This window comes from Rosa chinensis, chromosome 2, assembly GCF_002994745.2.
Source record: "Rosa chinensis cultivar Old Blush chromosome 2, RchiOBHm-V2, whole genome shotgun sequence".
In the NCBI taxonomy this organism is placed as follows: Eukaryota; Viridiplantae; Streptophyta; class Magnoliopsida; order Rosales; family Rosaceae; genus Rosa; species Rosa chinensis.
In genome coordinates this window covers 24,393,072-24,414,114 of record NC_037089.1, presented here as the reverse complement: position 1 = coordinate 24,414,114, position 21,043 = coordinate 24,393,072, and the positions used below count along the sequence as shown (strand labels likewise).

At 38.5% G+C, this 21,043-nt stretch overlaps 3 protein-coding genes across 5 annotated transcripts; all 3 read right to left on the bottom strand.

The window, feature by feature from the left end:
• Positions 1-95: 95 nt before the first annotated feature.
• LOC112183968 (pentatricopeptide repeat-containing protein At4g02750) lies at positions 96-2,931 on the bottom strand. Its single transcript, XM_024322284.2, has 2 exons — positions 1,643-2,931; positions 96-1,347 (listed from the first exon to the last, which is right to left on the bottom strand). The coding sequence occupies exons 1-2, from the start codon at positions 2,457-2,459 to the stop codon at positions 389-391; spliced, it is 1,776 nt and encodes a 591-aa protein (XP_024178052.2). The 5' UTR covers positions 2,460-2,931; the 3' UTR covers positions 96-388.
• Positions 2,932-3,131: 200 nt separating this feature from the next.
• LOC112190734 (histone H3.3) lies at positions 3,132-4,765 on the bottom strand. The gene is made up of 5 exons (XM_024330212.2): positions 4,677-4,765; positions 4,101-4,172; positions 3,928-4,004; positions 3,726-3,816; positions 3,132-3,615 (listed from the first exon to the last, which is right to left on the bottom strand). The coding sequence occupies exons 2-5, from the start codon at positions 4,170-4,172 to the stop codon at positions 3,445-3,447; spliced, it is 411 nt and encodes a 136-aa protein (XP_024185980.1). The 5' UTR covers positions 4,677-4,765; the 3' UTR covers positions 3,132-3,444.
• Positions 4,766-8,488: 3,723 nt separating this feature from the next.
• Positions 8,489-14,181, bottom strand: LOC112186768 (protein SCAI). 3 transcript variants are annotated; one of them, XR_002930895.2, is made up of 10 exons: positions 13,391-14,178; positions 12,078-12,284; positions 11,708-11,959; positions 10,935-11,001; positions 10,675-10,854; positions 10,440-10,531; positions 9,793-9,975; positions 9,533-9,669; positions 8,693-9,335; positions 8,489-8,654 (listed from the first exon to the last, which is right to left on the bottom strand). XR_002930895.2 is itself a non-coding variant. In XM_024325278.2 (9 exons), exons 1-9 carry the CDS (start codon positions 13,892-13,894, stop codon positions 9,149-9,151), a joined length of 1,809 nt encoding a protein of 602 aa, XP_024181046.1. In that variant the 5' UTR covers positions 13,895-14,178; the 3' UTR covers positions 8,489-9,148. The 3 variants fall into 3 exon arrangements, 1 of the variants encoding a protein (XP_024181046.1); XM_024325278.2 differs by having other exon boundaries at positions 8,489-9,335; XR_002930896.2 differs by lacking the exons at positions 8,489-8,654; positions 8,693-9,335 and having other exon boundaries at positions 10,436-10,531; positions 13,391-14,181.
• Between the last annotated feature and the right edge of the window lie 6,862 nt (positions 14,182-21,043).

Here is a 21,043-nt window from a genome sequence, read left to right as displayed (position 1 = left end):
CGGCTGATATAGTAGTCTGTTGTGTTCAAATTGGCGACTAACATGGTGAGAGTTACAAAGAAATTTAAAAATTGGTCTTTGATTTTTCGTCGCCATTTTAAATAGGAAAGAAGTAGACATTCATTCCAAACCGGAAACTCGAGAAGAAAATCAATACATTGCTTATGTACAGTCGGAAAAACTTTCGTTTGACCATCCTTTTTTTCTTCTAGGAAAAATCTTGGACACCTCCCCAGACTGAATTTTGGTTGGGCCTCTCGGACTTGAGCTTTCAGCTCTTTTGAGCCTTTCAGAATCATCAACTAGTCCACAAAACATATGAAGCAGTACCCTTCATGCTTCTAACAATTGTAATTGTACCATTCTGCCATTACATCCCTTCTATTGGTTAACAAGAAGAGCTCCATGAGACACTGATGTCTGTGAAATTATTTGCAGCCATATGCAGGCTGATCTTCTTGAGCACCAAATGAATATTATCAACATCTGGATGCGATATATCCCCTCCAACGAAATTTTGCACCTTATTCCCAATCTCTATCCAACTATATGCCTGTTGCTTCTTGACTCCATGCTTTTTCATCAAACTCCTCACTCTAGCAACATCATTCCATTTACCAGCAGCTGCATACATATTGGACAATATGACATAAGGCCCAGAACTCTGGGGATCCAAGTCTAACATATTCTTAGCAGCCAGTTCCCCTATTTCGACATTTGAATGAACACTGGAAGCTGCAAGAAGAGCTCCCCAAATCCCAAAGTCTGCTTCAAATGGCATCTCTTGGATCATCTTGCAAGCTTTCTCTAACTGACCTGCTCGACTCAATAGATCAATTAAGCAAGCATAATGCTCCGACCGAGGGGAAATACCATATTTATTGACCATTGAGTCGAACAAATCCATGCTCTCATTCACTTTTCCCACACGAGCACAAGCAGATAAGACACTAAGAAATGTTATGCCATCCGGTTCAAAGCCACTGACCCTCATCTGGTTGAAAAAAGCCAGAGCCTTCTTGTAGAGACCGTGCTGTGCAAATGCAGCAACAATGGTGTTCCATGAGACAAGGTCCGGACTCTCAATTTGTTTGAAAGCTAACTCAGAGTCAAGAATCGCACCACATCTGCAGTACATGGTAATCAAAGCATTACTTATGGAGACATTGGATTCGAGACCATGTTTAACAATGAGCACATGAGCTTGTCTTCCATCCTTCAGGGACGCAAGAGTAGAACAGGCCATAAGAACAGAAACAAGGGTCCAGTTATCTGGATGCAAACCAATCTTGAGCTTTTGTGAATGTAACTTCAATGCTTCCTCTCCCCTACCATTTTGTGCATAGCCTGCAAATGAAAAGAAGCATGTCAGGGGGCAAGTGAAAATAAGCATGTCAGTGCCTAGTATCATGTATAGAATGTAGTTAGGATAATGCTTTCAAACTTAAAATGTCCTCGATACATCAGACTACTGCAGATACTGATCGAACTAATTTTCAAGTACTCAATACCAATTCTCTCAACTGCAAATTTGAATAATACTATAATAACTAGAGAGTTATGTCGCTCATGAACAGAAATGAAATCCTCCACTACCCAATTATGGTTTTCCTGATAGACTAGCGTACTGCAATCAGCATACCTGTTATCATTGCATTCCAACAGACATCATCCTTGAACTGCATTCCATCGAACAACACTCTCGCATCTTCCATCTTACCCTCCCTACAGCACCCAGTGATCATGGCAGTCACTGCAACCACATTTTTCTCCGGCATCTGCTTATACAATTCCCTAGCTTCATCAAACCTCCCATTCTCCACATACCCACTAATCAGCACAGTCCAAGAAACCGCATTTTTATGCTGCATGACATCAAACAATGCTCTTGCCTTCTCCACCTCTCCTTTCTTCGCATATCCATCAATCATCGCCGTAAAAGAAATCACATTCCTACACGGCATCTCCACAAAAAGCCTACTAGCTTCCTCCACCCGATCACACTTCAAAAACCCAGATATCATAGCATTCCAAGACGCAATGTTCCTCTCGGGCATGGCTCGAAAGTAGCCGAAAGCCTCATCAACCATCCCATTTTCGACGCAACCGGCTACCATGGAGTTCCAGGACACCACATTCCTGAGAGGCATCGATTCGAACAGACTCTTTGATTCCTGAAAGTAACCGTTTTTCCAGTACCCAGTAACGAGAGCGTTCCATGTAACCAAGTCTCTTTGGGGCATTTCGTCGAACAGTTGGCGAGCAGCTTCAATATGACCCGCTCGAAAGAGAGAGCCGATCTTGACGTTGCAAGTGTATACATGATGGGTTGAGAAAAGCTTAAGCAGTGAAGGAACCAAGCGTTGGGGTTCGTAATAACAACCTGAAACGGATGAAAGGATGTTCAGACGGGCGGTAGTTCTCAGAAGCATCATCAGCCCCAGGAGCATCAACATCATCACTAGAACCCGATTTTCAAGCAGAGGCCTGGGGTCGCTGATGTTTCATCACTATCAGCTTCAATACCAATCCAGCTTTTACTACTCAAGCTGTCTTAGATGACATTGATGGCCTAGTGAGGTCTCGTTCCTTTGTACAGCTTTGGCTGTTAAGTTTCTGTGTTTTTGTTCTCTTTTGTTTGGGCTTCATGCCCCCCTGTAACAAAACCAAAAAAGGCTTCTGCTCTGTGATGAGCAACTTATGGGGTATAGTTCAAGTTAGATATTCCAGTCTCTCTATCAACCGGCATCTACTGCAGTGCACATCTGCTGCCATGTTGACGATTATCCCAGTCAGAATTGCAGGCTCTGCTTTGCTCTCATTTGATCTTCTTTCGCTCCCTGCTCTTATCATTGAATTTTAAAAATGAACGAATTTCAACTACAGCAGTACATCCATAAAACCCAGCTTCGACAGGATGCAAACTTCGATTATAGCACCCAGATCAACGTTCAGAGAAGTTTTCCCGATGTAACAAAAATTCTAAGACTCAGCTACTCTTATCACACAAGAACTTCTAAGAAAATACTGAAAATCATAAAAGAACCACACACATAAGCACAATAATATGCATCTTTATTACACATTTTCCACAACCAATGCACATTATAATCATTTTAAACAAATAGACATAACAAACAGGACTAGATTAGATGAAATATAAGTTGTTCAATACCCATTGGTGAAGCTGCAGACAACCAAAATAACAGAATACCACAATTAACAATGGACCAACAAAATGTAGGTTCCAATACTACAAACCCAAGCACCATTAGTGTCTTGTCTATAAGGATATTCACTAGAACTAGGACCCTACAGCCTATCTATCTGATCTGACTTAACAAAAGAACCAAGCAAAACACCGCCTTCCAATCCCATTCAGCATTTGTCATATCACAGCCTTCCGTCTGCAGGCACCACACCCCCCAATGCAGGCAGAGTCACTTAAGCACGCTCACCCCTGATCCTCCTAGCCAGCTGGATATCCTTGGGCATGATGGTAACCCGCTTGGCATGGATGGCACAAAGATTGGTGTCCTCAAACAGACCAACTAGGTAAGCCTCAGCAGCCTCCTGCAGGGCAAGAACTGCATGGCTCTGGAAACGCAGATCAGTCTGCAAACACAAGAACAAATTGTTAGACACAATTATTCACTGGTAAAAAAAAAAAAAAAAACAAAAACAAAAGATCAAACACACATGGCATCTGAAAGCTGTATATATACCTTGAAGTCCTGCGCAATTTCACGAACAAGCCTCTGGAACGGCAACTTCCTGATCAGGAGCTCAGTACTCTTCTGGTACTTACGGATTTCACTGCACAAACACAATTCATAACCAAATAAGCAATTACACCAACAAATAACACATAAGAGAAACCAAGACATTGGAAACTTAAACTACTCAAACAGGGAGCAAACAACTCACCGAAGAGCAACAGTTCCAGGGCGGTATCTGTGGGGCTTCTTGACTCCTCCAGTGGTTGGGGCAGACTTACGAGCAGCCTATTACAAAACAATAATTACATCACAAATCCACATAAACACAAAAACCGCAACCACACAAAAACGACCCAGAATTGCAAATTCAGAAGCACAAACCTTGGTGGCGAGCTGCTTCCTTGGAGCCTTTCCTCCAGTTGACTTACGAGCAGTTTGCTTAGTACGGGCCATCTGAAACACATAATCAAAATCAATTTAACATAAATCATCAACAAATTAAAACTCCTAATCTGCTCACTAAGGTTAAATTTCTGGGACCATAATGATTTCAAACCTAAATTCAAACAACTCCTAATGATTTCAAACCCTAAATTCAAGAAATTGTCCCAGAAATTAAACATAACCATAACAAGAACAGATCTAAACCATACCACTAACAACAATTACTTTATACATCACATCTTATCCAAATTATAACAATTACGCCTTCAACAACCCTAATTAAGCAAATTCAAAATCCCAAAATCCATACACATTGATAAACAACAACAAAAAACCCTAAAATTTACCCAAACCCTAAATCACAACCTACAAAGCCAACGACTCGCCACAAAAACCCTAAATCAACATCATAAGCTAACGAAAACGCGAACAGAAAACGAAACCCTAACCCTAATTAAGCTTCAGAGAAATAAAAAATAATTTTAAAAAAATAAAATGAAAGAAAAGTCGTACCTCTCGGATTGCTTCGCTTCTTTCTCTCTCTTTCTTTCTCCAAATGAACTAAAGATTTGAACGTACAAGAGGCTAAGGCGTATATATAGGGCCAGATCACGAAACGGTATTGAGGAACGGACGGTGGGGATCTAGCGTCCGTGTGTTTTCTCTTCGTGCTATCCCACGGTGGAGGGGGGGCTTAGTTGTGTTTTCTCGGTTTCGAATGGACGGTTGCGATGAGGGTTAGGGGGCATGACGCGGATCGTGAGGGACTAATGCTCTTTTCCTATTGGTGGAAAAAACAGCGGCTTTGATTAGGTTCGTTTCATGACGCGGATCGTCGGAGACTAATTCCAATTTTAGTGGGATTAGACCCTAATTTTGTTGAATGGACCATTCGCCACCTCTCGGGGTCAAAATTGTCATTTTACTCATTGTCAGTCAATTCCAACACTTCCCGTTCAAATTGCATTCACTTTGCTTTCAATTTTTTGGTAATTCTTCGGAACATCCGTTTTACAAGTGTTTCAACCGAAATGCCTTCTTTTACTTGATAATTTGATATTTTCAAGCAAAGTGAAGATGCAGATGCAAATTTTTAGGGTTGTCATTCGGTCAGTTCGAATCGGTTATAGGTATTATCAACTTCAAAATCAAAACTTTCAGTTTCAAAACTGAGCTACTAATTACCAACCAAAATTTTCGGTTTTTAATTATATCTACCAAATTTGGTATTTCGGTTTTCGGTATTACCAACTTTAAACAACTAATTCTTTATAATATAAATTAGAATGAACAAAACTAGGTTTTTGAATTTTATAGTCATAAATTTTGTATTCATCTACTAATTATAGCTTTCTTTTGTATATATGACATCAAGTTTTAGCAATTTTCAATAAAATTAGACTATTTAACTATCTTTGACTAGGTTATTTAAATACATGTACTATTAATATAGTATATGTAGTCTAGGTTACTTAAAATACATGTACTATTAATGTAGTATGTAGTAATGTTCACTATTATAAAAAATTTTATGTTTATTTCTTAATACACATGTATGTGTATTGAAAATTGTAGTATATAAATCTAATATTTAGATAATCGGTAGATTCGGTATTTACCAAAACCAAACCAACTTTTTCGGTAATTTTCAATTTTGGTACTATCGGTCTCGGTTACCAAAAAGTCGGTTTACCGAATCTAAAACATCGGTTGGTATTCTGTCGGTGGCAGCCCAACAAATTTTTGATACTTTTTTAGGAATACTAACAACCTTTCCCTCCAAAATTTCTCTTTCTACCTTCCACATTCATTGCATGTCAGGTGTATTCTACTATATAAAAAATTCAAATAATTAATACAATTAAAAGACAAGTTTTCACTTCCCCTCTTTACCCTTAGGCCTCGTTTGTTTCACGGATTTGAGGACTTGGGAAATGAAAGTTATTCATTTCCTTTGTTTGGAAACCACAAAGTCCGGAAATACTTTCCTGACATAGGGGAAAGTTTGGGGTAAACTCATTCCACTCAAACTTCATGGGATTGAGTTTCCCATCCCATTTCCCAGCATTAATTGCAATAATTTTGGACAATAATACCCTAGCATTAATTGCTTGAGTACTCTTGGTAGTGTTGAAAATTCATTCCAGGTTGTTTTTATTTTAAAATAGAAGGGTATTATTGAAACATTGATATATTTTTACTTTCATTTCCTGCACCAACCAAACATCGGAAAGGAAATCAAATGATATTTCCTGGATGTTTTCCCTGCTTTACCAAACACAGGAAAGGAAATTTGACAGGAACTTCCCTTCTCCACGGGAAAGACAATGGAATCGATTTCCCTTCCGTGAACCAAACGAGGCCTTATTTAATTTCACATGCATTTAATTAAGTAATTAATTTTAGTTTCTCAACTTTTTTTCTTTTGTGAATCCTTTTTATTTGCAATTTATGTTACTCTTGTTAGTCTTGTGGGCTTACGTACATATTTACATAAGAAATACTTACATATATATTTAAGAACATACTTCAAATTTTTTTCCAAAAAAAAAAACATAATTGAAACCAAAAAAATGGCCAAATGTTTGCTTTACTTATCTATACTATTATTAAGAGAAGAGAACTTGCTCTCCATAACTGATTTTTTTTACCAATTTACCCATTATATATTAAAATCAGTGGTTTTCACTTGGTCAGTTGCTGACCAAAATATTTATACTCAATAACCCTTAAATTTACATCCAAGGGTGGAAAACAAAACACTTAAACTTAATAATAATTCTCTCTACCCTTGGATTTACATCCAAGAGTGGTTGAACATTATTTTCTTGGTCAATAACTAACCAAGTGAACATTTTCGATATTAAAATACTTTGAATCAGAAATAAGCAATAGAAATAAAAAAAGTCAATTAACAAAATAAAAAATAAAAACTTAAATTAAATGTAGTACTGGAAACGTGGTGGGTGGAAACTCCCATTATCTCCACCACACACTCTTTAAAAAAATAAAAAATAAAAGGGCCTTCCCAGTACTAGTATACATAAATCAAAGAGAATGTTAAAAAATATATATATATATATATATATATATATATATATAATCATCTAATCTAACATGTGTTCTAATGAAAAGGAAAAAAAAAAAAAAAACGTTTGCATCTGCCATGTCAATAAGGTTTACCATTTTATTTCTTGTTTTTTTTTTGTTTCTTTTTGTTTTTTGTGGGTTTTATATAAAAAAATATGTCAAAAAAAAACTTTGTATTATGGAACATGGCCAAATAAACGAAAGAAAAAATTTCGTTAAAAAACTTAGGAAAGATCAAAAATGAGAAAAGTTACAAAAATAAAAGAGTCGAGAGTTTTTTTTTTCATATTAATAGAGAGCATTTAATAAGGTCAAATATAAATAAGGGTAAAACATGAAATGAAATTAGTTGTTTTTTCAAGATAGTAAATACATAGATTGTAATCATAAATGAATCCACATGGCACAAGATAAGTGGGGAAGGTAGAAATAGAAAAATTGGTGGGGAAAAGTTGCTAGCATTCATTTTTATAGATTTATTGTTCTTCAGAACATCTGTTACAAGTATTTCAACCGTTAAATTAACATTTTATTAAATCCAACGATTGAAAAAATCATAGCATGTATTCCAACGTGTATAAACTTCAATGCACATGCCTAAGCTACCCAACTTTGCCTTTTCTTAATCAATTAAGAGTGTTCTCTCACAAGCCTAATATGTAGTTTTTGGTTTCTTTCAAATTCAACCTCTTCGGGTACAAATAAATTATAGATAACCACTGCAAGTGGCCTGGTGGTTCTTGCTTAGTTGAGTGTGCTCCCCAACCTAGGTTCGAACCCCGAAGCTGTCAAAGTGGGTAGGCATTGTGCTGCAATGCACAGTTGGAGCATTTCATATACGCTGAAGAGGTTTTTTTCTTAATCAATTAAGAGTATTCTCACACAAGCCTAATATGTAGTTTTTGGTTTCTTTCAAATTCAACCTCTCTGGGTACAAGTAAATTATAGATAACCACTGCAAGTGGCCTAGTGGTTCTTGCCTAGTTGGGTGTGCTCCTCAACCTAAGTTCGAACCCCGAAGCCGTCAAAGTGGACAGGCACTGTGTTACAGTGCACAGTTGAAGCATTTCACATGCGCTGAAGAGGTTTCTCTTAAGCCTAGGAAGCTTTTGAGTTCTCCTTGACAAAGTCAAAAAAAAAAAATTATAGATCAGTATCATTAACAAGAGCTGTTAAACCAGCCACCAACATAAGACCCAAAAGTTAAACTATCATCAAGATATCCCAAAAAAAAAAAAAAAAACAGAAAGAACTCTGGTATTACAAAGAAACATCAAGAACAAATCAGGTCGTTTATACAAGTACCCTGGTAAAAAGACCAGCAAAATAAATACCAGCCAAGATATACCCAGTGAGCCAAAACCTCAAATCAAATGCTGGAGTTGCATTTCTCTGTACCACCTCAAATCAAATGCTGGAGTTGCATTTCTCTGTACCACTTTATACATCTAATTATTCAGCAGCATCTACAAGAACGTAAAACTACCGCTAACGTAGCTTAAAATAATTTAGACTCCTTTCACTAGCTGATTTTCTTGTACAGAGGTATTGACAACTATAAGTAAACTGAAACAAGCTCCAAAGATTCACCTGGCAAATCTCACAACCTATAAAAATAATCAGACACCAACCTAACCAGAATAACATACCACCATACATCATGAAGGCACGGCAATGCTGCATATTGGTGGTAAAACAACCAGAAGCAACCGCACTCAAGTATCTGTCTCCCTATATTTCCGGCCTATCAACGAATATAATCTTCTCAAACCAAAATAAGCTAATTGATTGACATAGCTTGTGCTCCCGCCGGATTGACGAGACATTTGGCCCACAAGATGTAATGCTATAAGTACAATCTTGCTATGATAATTGTTGAGTTCCTAATATAGTAATCATGTGTTGTCAAAGTTAAAACAGTCATCAACTCTGAGGTGCTTTGCAAGCCGGAGGACAGTAGATTGCACTACTTCAGAATCTGGAGAGACAGAATTGGGAAGAAAGGGTAGACAAACCGGCAAATATTGTTCACTATCTTCTGGAGGACAGAAGAGCACAAGCACAGCTCTGCAGAATATAAATCTGGAAAAAGACACACCTAGTAAGCATTTCCTTTATTTTAACCAAAATTCCAAGAAATCTAATTCATAGAATGAAGTATATCAAATGCTGCTAAAGTGCTAAGAATAGCAGTTTTTTTTTTTTTTTTTGAACAGAAGCATAGCGGTCTATTACAGACAAAAAGATTTGTCGATTTATAAGATGGGAAAGATAAATACCTCAGAATAAGTCGCCGCAGAAAGGGATCAGGTATAACTTGTGCCCATACCAGATTCATATTTGTTGATGTACACAGTATTACTTCCCACTTACAGAAGGCATCAGAAAGTATGCTCTCAGCACCTTTATAAACGTCCTAAAATCAGAACAGATAAATTGAAACAACTAGAAGATAATGGATTGATGGAAATACAATAACTCTAGATTTTCAATTTTCTTCTTTTGTTTGAACCAACTGGTCGTGCAAGTAACTACTTACTGTTTCAGTATCAGAAGAGGAGAGACCTACTAATTGGCAGAATGCTGAGAGAGGAGCGGTCAAGAAAAAGGTGAACTGACTTCCGTTTTGTGCTAAATCAACATCAGCTGGATTCTTGAATGCTGGTCTCAAAGGTGAAAGAAGCAGAGCAGCCGTCTCTCCCCTTTCCGCACCATGTAAAACCTGAGATCATTAACCATCTGATGTTAATAATTTGACAGACAAACAAGAGGCAAATGCAGATCGATCAATGCGTCTTATTAAACATCTGGCAATACCAACACAAATTGAAGAAAGCGTCACCTATCCAATCGAAAGGGAAAAGAAATCCATAAAAGATACATTTGTGTGGGAAGAGTCAATAGTTCTAGACATATATTCCGCAACTACAACCTTCCGAAAGATTCAGGAGGCAGATTTAGTCGTTTGAGTTTAGGTACCAAAGACATACTTGAGCAACTGAGCCAGAATGGCTTAAACTGTGCTTTCGATGTGTGTATTCGGTAGTAGATAATTACTCTTGGACAGATCAAAACTTGCTACAGGATCAAGCATATGGTATGAAAATGTGATTTTTCATACAGACACCATATCTGCTTCAGAAACCAAGTATGTCTAAAGTCATGCAAAAGTTTTGACAAACCTGCCTTGAATGCATGGCTGTTGTCACTATCAACTATCAAGAAAAGAGGTCTGCGAGTAAAAGGAATTATGTCTCCAGGGTAAAGGTTATTCTCACCTGAAATAAAAAAGAGCGAATGTAAGAGTGGAACAACAATACAGCGAAGACAAAATGCAAAATAAATAGAAATAACAAGTTACTGTGCAGAAAAATGCTCACAATAAAACAAACTGGAATGGTCATTCAATACAGGAACCTACCGCCATTTCCTCTAGGACCAAACCACAGATACTTATCATAATAGCCACTTGACTCTGCCTTGCCATTACAAGATTCAGGCCGAGAAGTATTCTGATCTGGGAGAGGAACTTTATTTTTTGACGATTTTTGTGATCCTCCAGAGTTGTATAGCTGATTTACATTACTACGACCAGCCGTCCCTGCACATTGATCAAGTTCACTAGTCTGGCATGAAAAGACATATTGAGTTGATTTTCATCCTAAGAACATCAAAGTTCACCTGAGGCTGACAGGTACAGTAGCATAACACTGTCCACAGGGAGTTCTTCACATATTGTTGCCATCACCTACCAATTCATTATTAACAACATCAGTCTGCCAGTTAAAAATTCGCTTTAGAAAATGAATATATCCCATATTTTGGAAACTTTCACATTAGCAATTATTCAACAGATAGTTGAGAATCCCACCCCATCCAGATGCAATTAAAACACCTTTATGCTTTCATTTCTATTACAGGCACATAAAAGACCGGTGCATGAAAAGTACAACTAACAACACCTTTTTCAATCAAAGCTCTAATTTTACTACGTAATACAGCTGACTCAAACAAATATGTTCCTCGAACATGCCTGCCTGTCAAAATAATACTAACACAACAAACCTCATATTGCCAGGACAATGAAGCTGTGATGCAGTCCTCTGTCAGCTTGTATGAAGCATGCCAAAAACCCCCACACATGCAAGCTCACATAATGCCTTTGATTTTGAAAATTTTAAGTTTATATATAAATAGATAATTGTGAAACAATTATGTAAAATTGTGAAACATAGTTTTGTCTCTTTCCTATATTTTTCATCCCTTGTCAATTTTTTTTTTTTATCATTCTCAATGTCTGTCCATGCCCTATACATCTCAGAGACTTGAGTTTCAACGTTCTTAGATGATCCTTAATTGCAGAGGCAGGCCCTGGTATACCATATCATAGTTTACTCCTACAAACTGAAAAGGGAAACTGTGATAAAAATGATAAGCATGTCCTTAATACTAACCGCTATCAAATGTGTCACAGATGGACGATAGATAACCGCTTTCCTTGGATTTGGAGGTAAACTTGGATCAGTCATTTCTGCAGCCAAGTTCATATCAATGACTCCAGAAGCCGCAGAAGCCCCAGAGTGCTCAATAAAAGAGCCGTTCTCTTTTGATTCAACAGGGCGCTTTTGGTAGAAAGATCCGCTTGGCTCCCATTCCAAACATTGCAGCATTCGGTATGTGTCCAACGTAAGTTCAGCAAATTTGGCCTGCAAGTCACAGTGCATGAACATTAAGAAAGCTTTCCTTCTCTGAGGGCTGTTTATTGCTATCATCTGCAATCAAATAAGATCAATGATCGACAGTGTGAAAAAGAAGATTATTCACCTCATTCCGGTGATAGCTTGTTAGCAGTGCATCTTGAAATTTTAGAACTCTCTTTGCATGGAAACGAGCCACATATGGGAGAGACGATGGATGTGAATCAAACATGGCAGAGTATCGCAGTGGCCTGACATTCATAAAGGCCGTATCAACTTTCATAAATCGCACAATTTCTTGCACCACTAGCCTCCATTCTTTAAAATTAGTTTCCTGAGAAGAGATAACTCCAATGTCGAAAATCATGCAGATACCTCAAAGAAAAAAATATGCAAGAATTTATTTGAAAAAAAAAAAAAAACAACAAATATTTTAATTGAGACACAACCACAACATAGATATATGCAATATCTACATATCCCATCAAAGCAGTAAAGATTTGAATAACTTTCACATAATGCAGTTTTAGTTGCTTCAGTTATGAAACTTTTTCAATGAGTATCTAAGGAGAAACTAAACGATTCTACACTTCAAACTTCACATTGCTTCATTAAACAACTTAGTAATTCGAGCACCTCACAAATTCACACAATCCTAAAAGTAGTCTCTATGTCTCTGTATAAATTCCATCACTCCAAACCAAACCTCATGAGTGTGTCTGTCACCTTGCGAACAGAGTAGCTCATTCACGGGCACCAGTCCTATATATAACAATTCCATGTAATTTCTTAATTCCTCCGAAAGTCAGAATCATGCCACTTTGACTGAGTCTGCCTTTTGACTAATTTGCTATAATCCACCACAAAAACCAGCAAACAGGTATGGCAAAGGGACTTCACTACTGAAAAAGGAGATTTCTATATGTCTTCCTTTATCTCTCAAACGTTGAGAATTATGAGACCCACCACCCACTTGGGTGGGTTGCCTTCCCCACCAACGTAAAACTCAGCTAAGTGGGGAGTGAGCTGCCTTCCCCACCAGCGTAAAACTCAGCTGGAGCTACCAGTTTCATTAAACAGTGCACATCTTCTCTCTTTATTCGGTTTTCATTACAGCCTAGCTCTCCCATCTGTTTTAGGTGACAGGCATTAAATAACACAGATCATCATATTGATCATTGCACAACCCAGATTGCATAACTCACTAAACCAGTATGCGAAACAAAATTTACATTCCAGTAACAAATCGACGAATCAACCAAATCACTTCGTCCACCATAACTAAGTTTCATTTAAAATTTACCATAGCTCTAATGATAGAACTAACCATTTCAAAGAGAAAAAAAATGATAGAACTAACTAAATAGATACACTGCAAAATGGTATTTTACCCTCGTTTTGACAAATTAGCACGATAATGGAGTTTAAAGCAAAACTAACCCGGTAATTGGCTCTGCTGTCATCAACCAGAGCCTTGAACCGCTCGGCGAGCAGCTGAACCATCACGGTCCGGTTCAAAATCAACGAAACCAGCAAGAACCTAGCGTAGAATCTCAACTCCTTGAACCGGACTCCAAGATCCTTCTTCCCCAAACTCTTGGACCCTCCCTCGAAGTACCGCCGGCTCAGTATGGCCTCGTAGAAGACGTACGCCTCGGCCAGAAACCTCGCCTCGCTCGTCCTCATGTACTGCCCGAAGTACAGCTGGCCGATCCGGCTGGCGATCTCGCCGATTTCCCACCGGTTCAGACCGGCCTCGACGAGCTTGGCCCGGTTCTCCTGCTGGTACTTCCACAGCCGCATGTAAGCCTTGAACACCTTGTGAAAGTAGTGCTGGTTGTGCACGCGCCCGTACGCCGGCACGTCCCGGACCCTCGCGAACTTCCGGTCCGCGCCCTCCACCAGCGCCCGGAACGTGCCGGAAACAACGTCGTTATCTGACATAACCGCCGCCGTTATCTCAAGTTTTCAGTGATTACAGTAGCCGGAGGTCATCGGAAAATGTGTGAGGAGGTGAGAGAAGGTAGTGGACTTTTCTCGGTTGTCTCGGTTTATATAATTTTTCTGTGGGGGATTTTTTTTTTTTTTTTTTTTGGGGTTGCCTGAATTTAACCGTGGCAGCGTTATGAAATTTTGGCTGGTTTGGATTTGATCCGTGACGTTTTTTCGGGGTTTGGTCTCCAGTGAGGACGAGGGAACATGTGCGAAGGAGTGATGAGAATATTGAGTACCCAACTGCTCTGAAGGGCTGTTTTCGATGTGGTCCTTAAGTAGAGGTTTCTTTTCATTAGTTTTTGTTGATGGAGATTTTGTGCCCATGGTTTGTGTTTTTGTGTCAAAGTTGTGTGAAGCTTTACGAATATTATCCGACTCGACACAAATTCAGTGTTTTTTTTCTATAAGGAAACGAAAGGAAAAATGTTTGTTTTTATTTAGATAATTTTGTGGCTATATTATGTGACAAGGATTGAGGAAAATTTCGGATGATGTTACTATTGTATTGTGAGTGCTCGGTACCTCACACTTTGGATTTGAGAAGATCACTTTTTCTAGCGTTGAGTAGCTCATCTCTTGATTCGGTAAGCATTAAAGACGAGGTATATCACTTAACTTATCATCTCGATAGGAAGAAATACTTGGCAGAACCCACAGTACTGAATCTCGAACTGTGCATCGACCCTGACCTTCACATGATGTCTCACATATCTATAACCGACTACTGAGTTTAAGACAAGTTGGCAAGTATATTCTCTAATTCCACATAAGCACGTGACAGATTGGTCGGCCACATCTGAGCCGTTTGGGAATTATTTTCCATGTATACAATGACATGTCCTACTCCTAGGACTCTACATCAAGTGAAAGGTCTAACACCTTCAAGGCAATGTTCCATGAATACTCACCTCATAGCACATTTGAGACAATGTTCTCTGTGCTCTAACACCCTTGTTATGTCAATCGTCACTCAACTAATTTGAGTATCTGAGAATTATAAGTCGGTAAACATCAATTCTCTCTTGAATGTGATCTATACTTTGTGGGCATTTAAGAGTATTGATCGAACTAATTTATCCTTCCTGACTTATGTTTTTTTTTATTTTTCCGAACATTTGACAATCATGTGATTGATAATTGATAATAAGAAATTTTACACTGAATATCTCTTCCTCTGAAAAAAGCTCCGATCAGCTGGCATTCCCTGGCAATAGGTACTTGAATGCACAAAATCTCATGCCAAATTAATATTGTATGATCATAACAATTAGTTTATGATGGAAAAGTACATCAAACATCGGGCATGATGTGCTTAATCATATAGAAAATTAATCGTTCTCATTACGTATCTAATGGCTCGATGAGGTAATGGAATAATATTATTATTGAATTTAGAACTCCCTAAAGTCCTAAACCCTAAACTTCATATAATAATGTGAATTCACACCGAGCTATCCCACATCAAATCCTACATTATTTTGTCTATGATAATTACAGGACACGTACATGAAACAAAATCAATATGTATTATATTAGGGTGATCACACTCACATGGCAAATTGAGAACTTGACCGCTAAGTTTTAACTTTGGCTAATAGTTTGACTATTTGGTAAATAATTACTTCATTTCTTGTCTAAACTTGTGTTTTTTATTCATATTTTTCCCTCGACTGTCTTTGGGGTTAGTTTCTAGATGTCATTGTGAAGGGCATCCTAAAAGTTAAAATTCTTGTGAATGGTATAATTGTTTGGTCTTTTTTTTTTTTTCTTTGGTCAAGTATTTACTGGTCTTAGTTTTCATGTCAAGTTGGACCCCCATTGTGACCTACTCCTGCATACCAAATAAATCCTCAAAATTGTTGAACAACTACCGGACTCTAAGGTGATATTGGAATCTTATAATATTATGTAGGTGTTAATAATACATTTTAAAGATAAAAAATTTAGTTTATAAATTATTTCTTTTTTCTTTTTTAATGGAATTCGTCAATGTCACCCAACTGAAGTGAAATCATAACTCTCACCTCTTAAAGCCACAAAAAAAAATAGTCATTAGCTAAGCAATCTCACTGGAAATTATTCTATGCACCGACAGTGCAAATGACCCAACACTTATAAGATGATCTCAACCTTTGATATTTATAATTAATATTTTTATTAATAACCTAAGAGTGTATTTAATATAATCTAACCATTCAAGTCAAGCATATTATAGGCAACTAAGTGGTGGAAACATGCCCCAAACAAGCAGCCCATAGGAGAGTTGCCCTCTCAACCCTAGTCTACTTCTAGATCGGCCGGCGGTGGAAGTTCTTCCCTTCTCCGACCTTATGCAGCGGCAAGTATCGGTCTCCCTTCTACGTCATCTGTTGATGACACTCAGAAGCCTACCATGTGCGGTAACCCCTCAACTCAGGCCTAGGTCACTCATCATCTATTGCCGAAAGGAAATAAGTGATGTGAGAGAGATGGATCGGTGCTCCGGTCCGATCAGATTCAATGGTGATTGGGTGGAGCAATGGCCATGGCGGATCAGGCCGATGCGAGGACCTCTCAAATCTGGGCTGTACGTAGTCGGGAAGGACCTGAATATACAGTCTCGAAGCAAAGAGATGAGAGGATGCGACCTCTGGACCCGGATCAAAGCGCCCACACTCCGATTGATGGCGACGTCGACCTTTGCACCCCAACCTGTGGAAGCGGCAGAGATAGCAGTTGTGCATCGTGAAGCGAATCCGACTTTGGAGCAGGCAGAACTCGCCGGTAGGATGATCGGATCTGAGGCAATGGCGGTGGCTGGGTCTGCTGCCCGGATTGGCAATGGGGTGGTCTCGGTGGCGGCTGCCGTGCTTGGCAAAGGAGTGGCAAGTGGGGTGCCCAGATCAGTTCGGGGGCCCAAATGGATTGGGTGGCCCAAGTCAGTGTGGGTATCCAAATCATTTCGGAAGCCCAAAAGTGTGTGGTGGCCCAAATCAGTTTTGAGGTTAAAATCAAATGGGTCTGGAGGGTTCCAACCTGCTCTGAGTTCCTGGTGGAATTGGGCTCTTTGGTGGACCATGCTAATAAGCTCTATCTCTTCAGGGTTTCGTATTTGGGATCTCAGAGGATCACTACTTTGTAGCTGGAGGCTTGAGATAAGGGCAACGGAAAGCCTTAGGTTTTCCTGGTCTTCTTGCCTATCACTAGAAAGTCGGTCTTCTCCTACTTTCATCTTGGTTTTCTCTAGTTGTACACCAATTGAGGTCTCTAGGCGACGAGGTTTACTAGTCAAAAAGAGGTTCGTAGTGAGGATTTATTTTCTTGTAACTAGGCTCAATAAGTGAGCGTACGTGTTAACAGTGAGGGTCACCTGTTCTTTGCTCAGTAGCTTGTGCCATTTATGAGTTTGGTATGAAACAGCATCTGATGTACGTGCCTTCTGGCCATGGATAAATTAAGGAAGTTATCTATTTCCTCAAAAAAATATAATATAACCATTCATTCATGTAACTCTCGCAATGGGGGAGGACTAGTTATTATGTATTGATTAAGAAGATAAGAACTACGGCTAAGCTATATATTTGCCTTGAATCACCAAAACACCTACTAATTAATTAGATCGAAAGTTCAGGTCTTTTAAAGATGCTCATGAATGTCAACTTTTAGGTAAACACATTGTAAGCTGCCTTTGAATAACCTTTTTTTTTTTTTTTTTGGAACATTTCCTTTGAATGACTTGACATACATATATAAATTAAAGGTTTCTACGGTTGACATTCTTCATAAGATATAGTACACCCCTGATTTTGATGCATTACGAAGAAAGGAAGCATACAATAACATTCCGACCAAAAGATATAATACTATAATAGCATAATGCACTCTTCATGCACGGAATAAAAATAATTCATTGTTTAAGAGAAGGTAAAAACAATTTCAAAGAGGATGAATGTATTCAATTATTTCCAACTCTGTAAAGCATCCTCTCAGTAGATTTAATATTCAATCCAAACTTATTTTTCGCAAATCAAATGAGACCTTAAAGTTTATAATGAATATGGGTCATTACGTAATGACAAATCAAATTATGTTTTATGAGTACATAATACACTTGAAAAATGGACGATGTGTTGACCAAGTGAAAGTAAAAAGTAAAGATAAGAGTGTATATTGGTCATTAGAATTGGTCTAGCATCTTACTCAATATTATTGGAATGACAATCCTACTCAATTTTTTTTTAATAGGATTTGATATTATTAGAAATCAAAGCCATAAAAAACAGATCAGAGTCTAACATGCACTTACATAAGAATCCGGTGAAATCGGATAAAACCTATCTAAGCCAATACTAAACTCATTAAAGTCTGTAGGGACGCTCGCCGAAAAACAAGCCTAAAACGAGCAAGAACAACCTCGCTATTCTAAGGAAAAATCATTCATCTAGTCTAATTTGTCTCCAAGACATTGTGGTACAAATAACAACTAGAAACATCTTAGAACAACTCATAGAGATTACTCCAACTCTAAAAAGCTTGTAACCAGATGTCTAATAGCAGAGACTTAAGAAAATGCTAGCTCCTCCCCCTTAGGGTTGGAGCCAGCACCATCCTCAGCCTCTTCATGAGCCAACAACCTCAGCAACAGCTTGGTCTTGCTGTTCTTGTCCAATACCACTGTAGCAGACTCAACCAGCCCAAGCTTGAGCTCAAGTCTAGGCCCGAAAGCCCAAGAACCCCTTAGTCCAAGTTTGAGCCCAAGCCCAACGACCCAAGCCCAAACTCGAGTAAAAGGGAAAGGAGACCTAACCCTCTGCTCCCAAGCCACCTTTGCCGCCGTCATGCGCTTCGGCGGCCGACCTTTCCACATCAGGCCGTCGCTGCCTCTCTGCTCACTGACCAGCGAAGCCCACAGACCCAATTCCACCTGTAGGTAATAGATTGGGAGAAAACGTCCATCCTCATACCGCTCCTAATGTTGAATGATCAAGCACCAGAAGAAGCAATTGCCACCTCCCCGATCCTCTGCAGTCTTCTTCCCCGACACAGGCAGAAGCGACTACCGCTACCGAACACCAATCACACAAGCCGCCCGCTTTGTTCCACCCAAAACTGAAGCGATCCGAACTTTTGACACCACTACGGCACCCAAAGTTTCTCAGCCACAACAAGGTGCCTCGCCGGTGCTATCAACAGACGGCAACCGGAAATCTCCCACCGCCGCACTCTGCACAATCCTACCCACCTTAAGCAGACTTGAATTTCAAAAAACAAGTACTAGATTGCGTTTTTTTATTTTATTTTTTTTAGAGAAGAAAATAGAGATACTTCATCTTATTACACTTTGGTCGTCTTAACATATTTTCTTTTTCAGAGCAATGTTTTGAAGAGGCTAAAAATTTTGCCTTCCAGGGATGTAATCGTTTTCTTCGATACTATTGTAAGTTTGGAAAAGGAAAAAAAAGGGTTAATGCAGTGATCAATAGTCATCCATCTCCATTGAAAAAAGAAGAAGTAATGGTTGTAATTTGACTAATTTCTTATTACTGTCGAAAGTTTGATCCACTAAAGTTCCATCATTTCCTTTTCATGTTTAGCACGCAACAACAACAAGAAGCCTAGGTGGGGTTGTCTGCACAAAATCAACTAATCAAGACTCCTAGAACGAGAGTGATTCAAGTTTTAATCTTACCTGTCTGAATCGTGTTATATATCTTGCTATGCTGTATAAATGTATCATAAAAATTCAAAAAGATAAAGCCTCATCGATCAATCTGTTTTTTTTTTCTTGTTACATTAGAGAGAATCAAACCGTTGATCTAGTGTAGTCCTAACTTAATTTTCAACTCTCTCCACCACTCACTCTAACCCCAAAGATGATGAATCCGTCTTTACTGATGTATATCTCTAGTTAAGGGCTCTTTGCGTGGCTTTATGCGATGCTTTTCCAATTTTTAATGGAAGTCATTTTCGTTTTGCTTTAGTAGGTAAAGATCTATTTCCTATTCAATATTAAAGTTTGGACCATTTTCAACTATATGAGACATATCTTGTCATGCATGAGAAACCTACTGATCGTATGTATACGTTCATTAAAGGAAGACAAGCTCACAAATCCTTTCTTTAACTGAAAATGGTCCTAAAAATATGAATGGTTGAAATGTCTTTCCTCCATCACTCAATTAGTTAAGAGAGCCTAGCCAAATCGTATGCAAGCGTGTGGAAGTTGGGTCAGTGAGAAAAGTCAGAAAACTACCACTGTGCCGTCTGTGCACTTTTGAGTTGAAATGCCTTTGGTTTTTAGGTGCTATTCTGGTACGGTTTATTACCTTCAAAATGTGGTTGTATTTGTGATAGATAATTTGACAGCTCCACAAGGGTGAGTAATATATATATATATATATATATATATATATATATATATATTTTGGAATTGGCTCGAGGGGCAATAATATCATTCATCACAAGTCAAAATAGGCCATTACATACCCTTCCGCTGCCATTTAAAGACATAGGCAGACAAGAAGATAGTGGTAGTATACACAGTGGTACTATACACAGTGGTACATAGAAATAGACCTACTAATTAGACATCAAATACGTAGAGGTAGCGAGGATCCTTCATTAGTACTACGCCGGAGGCGCTAGAGATCTAGGTTCCTAATACAAGAAACATTATTGTAATTAGACTAAAGCTAAAAAAACATAGGGTTGGGCCAAGGGCCTAAACAAGGGTGAGTAATTTTTATGTTACTTGCGAAATTACGATAAAATTCTCTCTCTCTCTCTGTCAAAAAAAAAAAGGGCTAATTTTTGTTTGATAAGATATTTGGGAGACCCAGCCCCACGTCCGATTCTATTTATTATATTAATACTAGCATTTGGCAATGAGAGGGGGGACATAAAACCTGAACCTCGCTACAATAGAAGCATTATAATAATCCTCATAGAAAACATCCCAAATAATAGTAGGAGTCTCATCTAACCAAATAACATCAATCACTTAAGAGCTAGCAAGGTGTGCAAGCCTATACAAGATAAAATATATGTTATGTGGATGGATTGTGCTCGTAAATCTATCTCTAAGCCAGTGGATTGTGGACTAACTTGACAAATGTGTCT